We start from the raw sequence: 3,125 nt of genomic DNA, 5'->3' as shown, positions 1-3,125 counted from the left end.
CCAGAGTTAAACCACGACAAAATCAAATGTGGGCTTTTGTTTGTTTTTTAAAAAGGTGTTACCAATTGTGCTGATTGCTGAATGGAGATGTTGAGATTTCTTAAGGGAAGTCTGATATCAGAAATCACTGAATAATTTTGGGGAGAGAAACTGTGAGTCATCCAGGATCTGTAGTGCAAAGAAAAAGGCACTAGAAAATTTTTGGTCTGTAAGACAAGGAAGAAGAAATTGACACTATATATAACACTTCAGTCCTGCACCTTATCAGTTATGAAGCTTGTAAAATAGGAAGGGGAAGAAAGCACTTGCTGAGTGACGTGTAACATCTGGCCAGAAACTAAGCATTCCCCAGGGTCGGCTAAAATTGCCTCCGAGTAATTTCACCAAGCTTTTTAAACACTTTGAAATATTTTGCTCTGTATCTCTCTCTCTCAGGTTTTATGTGTGCTTTATGCTCTATAAAATAACCTTCTTGTAGCGCTATCTCTTGCTGTTTTGGTGTTTTTCCAGAAGGCAGTCAATAGTCCTGCGCTGCCAGTGGGTACAATACACTGTTGAGATCAATAAGAGCATGTTGTTTCTAACACCCCCAGCACAAATGGATGGTCTTGTACTGCTGCACACAGTCAAAGGACACTGTTTGTTTTCTCACTACTGAAGGTGATTATTTGAAGTTCACAGGAGAAAGTTATGTTTAACCATGACAGTAGTGGCAAAATACTCTTGTTCATGTCTTGCAAACAAGTTGAGACAAAAAGTTTTGGTGTGTAGTCCAAAGTGGAGTTTCTGTTCTGATGGAGAGAGCCACTGCAAATCTCTGGATTTTAAGTCTTCAGCATTTCCCCTCCTTCTCACACCTGGTTGAGATTCTCTTTTATCTTTAATTGTATGCCTTTGGCCTAGTCTTCCCACGCTGTGAATTGTTCCCTATTCACCCCTCCTTCCTTTTCTCCTATAGTTCTCAGGGTGGAAAAACACTGTTTAAAAAAGTGTGAAATGTATTTCTCCCTCTGGAATAGCTGTAAACTTAATTTAATCCAATTATATTGGCTGAACATATTAGCTGGATGCTTTTGTTATCAGTTGACCTTTTTAAAATCTGTGTCCTTGGGTTACAGAGCTGACGGAGAGGTACAGAGATGTTTCACACAGTTAGAAGCTGCTACCCATAGGCTGCCATCAGCCTGGTGCCTGTGTTGGTTAGAAGAACGTAGTCAGTTCAGTTTTGCTCTGTTACTGATGAATTAGTGCCTTGCCCCGTCACACAAAATGTGGAGGAAGAGTGACTTAAGCACCCTGTAACACTGTTACACTGTGGGCTTCTATGAGTTTATATGCTTTAACTCACCTTTTAATAAGTTTGTGGTTTGCAGAATCCAGTGCAAAGATGTTACCTATCCATAACTAAATGCATAAAAATTAATTTATTTAGAGCCTTCTGTTGGTCATAAACCCAAAGTAAAATGCATAAGCTAAATCCAAAATACAGAAACATCTGTCTGCAACTCCATAGCAGAATGTATTATTTTATCTTTGTTCACTGAGGAGCAGAATATAATTCAACCCTTTGGGGCAAGTCTAAAGAGCAAGCAAATAAAACACCCTGACTTAGACTAGCTAATTGAATAAACAACATTCTTTGGGAACAGTTATTTGGTTATACTTCATTAGATGTAAAAAATTTTTTCTTCTTTTTTCCTGTGTCTTCCCAGGTAATGTTCTTTCTATTGTTAGGATAACAAGTATCCCCAGATTTAATTTCAGTAACCTGAGTAGCATGGCAGGGTATAGAATTGTTTCCAAAGATAGTAGATTGTGTTTCTGTCTAGGAACAAAATTCATATTTGTGGTGGTTTTAATTGCAGTTTGTCTGTGTTGCATAGCTGTAACAGTTTTATTACTTTTGTTATTCAAGACTACACAGTTTGCCTTTGAGCTGAATATAACATTTAGCTGATTTTCAGGCATTATCCTTTTGTTATTACTTTTGCTCCACCTTGCTTTTATGTAGGCAGTTTTAATGCAAATGTGCAAGTTAATGTGAAACAAATGTAGTGGTTGTGCTTTCAGTTGGGACAACAATTGTTGAGAAGCAGGGAGCAGCTGTCCAATGCTGCTCTAGATGTCATTGATGGAAAGCTTGTAGCAGTGGAAGTTATTGGTTCTCTCGAAGCCATCTTTTGAAATGGGGAAGGAAAAATGTACCTTGCAGTAATACTACTTGTGCACGGACTTATATGGATATAAGGAGTTTTTCAGAAGAATTGTAGCTTTGTGGATGCATACCTGTGTGCTAAGCATATCTTTGCTTTTCTTAACAGAAACATTCTCAACACAAGTGGAGGTAGAAATCAATCATATATATTTTGAAAGGTCCAGACTAGTCTGAAGCAGGTCATAAAAGTGTCACTTAACTTTCCAAATTAAAAAATTTGGTCAGTTTTCCAAACAAAACTATCCATCTAGGCTTTGAGAGTGAAACACTAAAGTCCTTCTTTGAATTCCCATAAAGATTCAGATTCCCTTGTGGTGTGATGAATATGGGGTATGAACCTGTACGGATACAGAAACTTGCTGTGAAAATTTCACTGCTGGCTGCCTTTCCTCTAATCCCAATAACGGGTTTGATAAAGTGTAATGCATTTCATAATCCATTAACAAACAAACAAAAAACCCCCCCAAAACAACAAAAACCCCCAAACCCCCCAAAAAACCACAAACAAACCAACACCCCCCCAACCAAAAAAACTCAAAACAAACAAACCAAAATCAAACCTTTTTTTTTTTTTAACAGGCAAAACGAAGGCTGGAACTAGGAGAAAGTGGCCACCAGTATCTTGCTGAAGGACTAAAGACTCCAAAGGGAAAAGGAAGAGCTGCGACAAGAAGTCCAGATAGCCCAAAAAGTAAGGGAACTTGTAACGTGCTCTGTGGCACAGACCTTTTTTGATTTTACTAGCTTGAGATCGGAGTGAACCTGTATAATAGGCTGTGTTACCTAGCTAAAAGAGGGTGTTTATTATTGTCCTCACCTGGATGTACATGCAATGTACTCAACCCCACAGCCAGGCAGCACATAAGGTGTTTGCAGTGGGTATCGGTTGGTGCTACTGAGAGGCTGCAGA

The 3,125-nt window shown here is 38.7% G+C and overlaps 1 protein-coding gene across 1 annotated transcript in view; it reads left to right on the top strand.

Annotated features, from left to right (window-relative positions):
• Positions 1–2,794: 2,794 nt before the first annotated feature.
• E2F3 (E2F transcription factor 3) overlaps positions 2,795–3,125 on the top strand; it is a gene marked incomplete at its 5' end in the record, with an annotated part of 10,191 nt that continues 9,860 nt past the window's right edge. Inside the window, one exon of the mRNA XM_010148493.1 lies at positions 2,795–2,906. Coding sequence (XP_010146795.1) covers positions 2,795–2,906 — 112 coding nt within the window. The remainder of the gene's footprint in view (positions 2,907–3,125) is intronic.

Source organism: Eurypyga helias, unplaced genomic scaffold (assembly GCF_000690775.1).
Source record: "Eurypyga helias isolate BGI_N326 unplaced genomic scaffold, ASM69077v1 scaffold13003, whole genome shotgun sequence".
In the NCBI taxonomy this organism is placed as follows: domain Eukaryota; kingdom Metazoa; phylum Chordata; class Aves; order Eurypygiformes; family Eurypygidae; genus Eurypyga; species Eurypyga helias.
The sequence above is the reverse complement of the archived record's forward strand: the minus strand, read 5'-3'. Positions and strand labels throughout refer to the sequence as shown.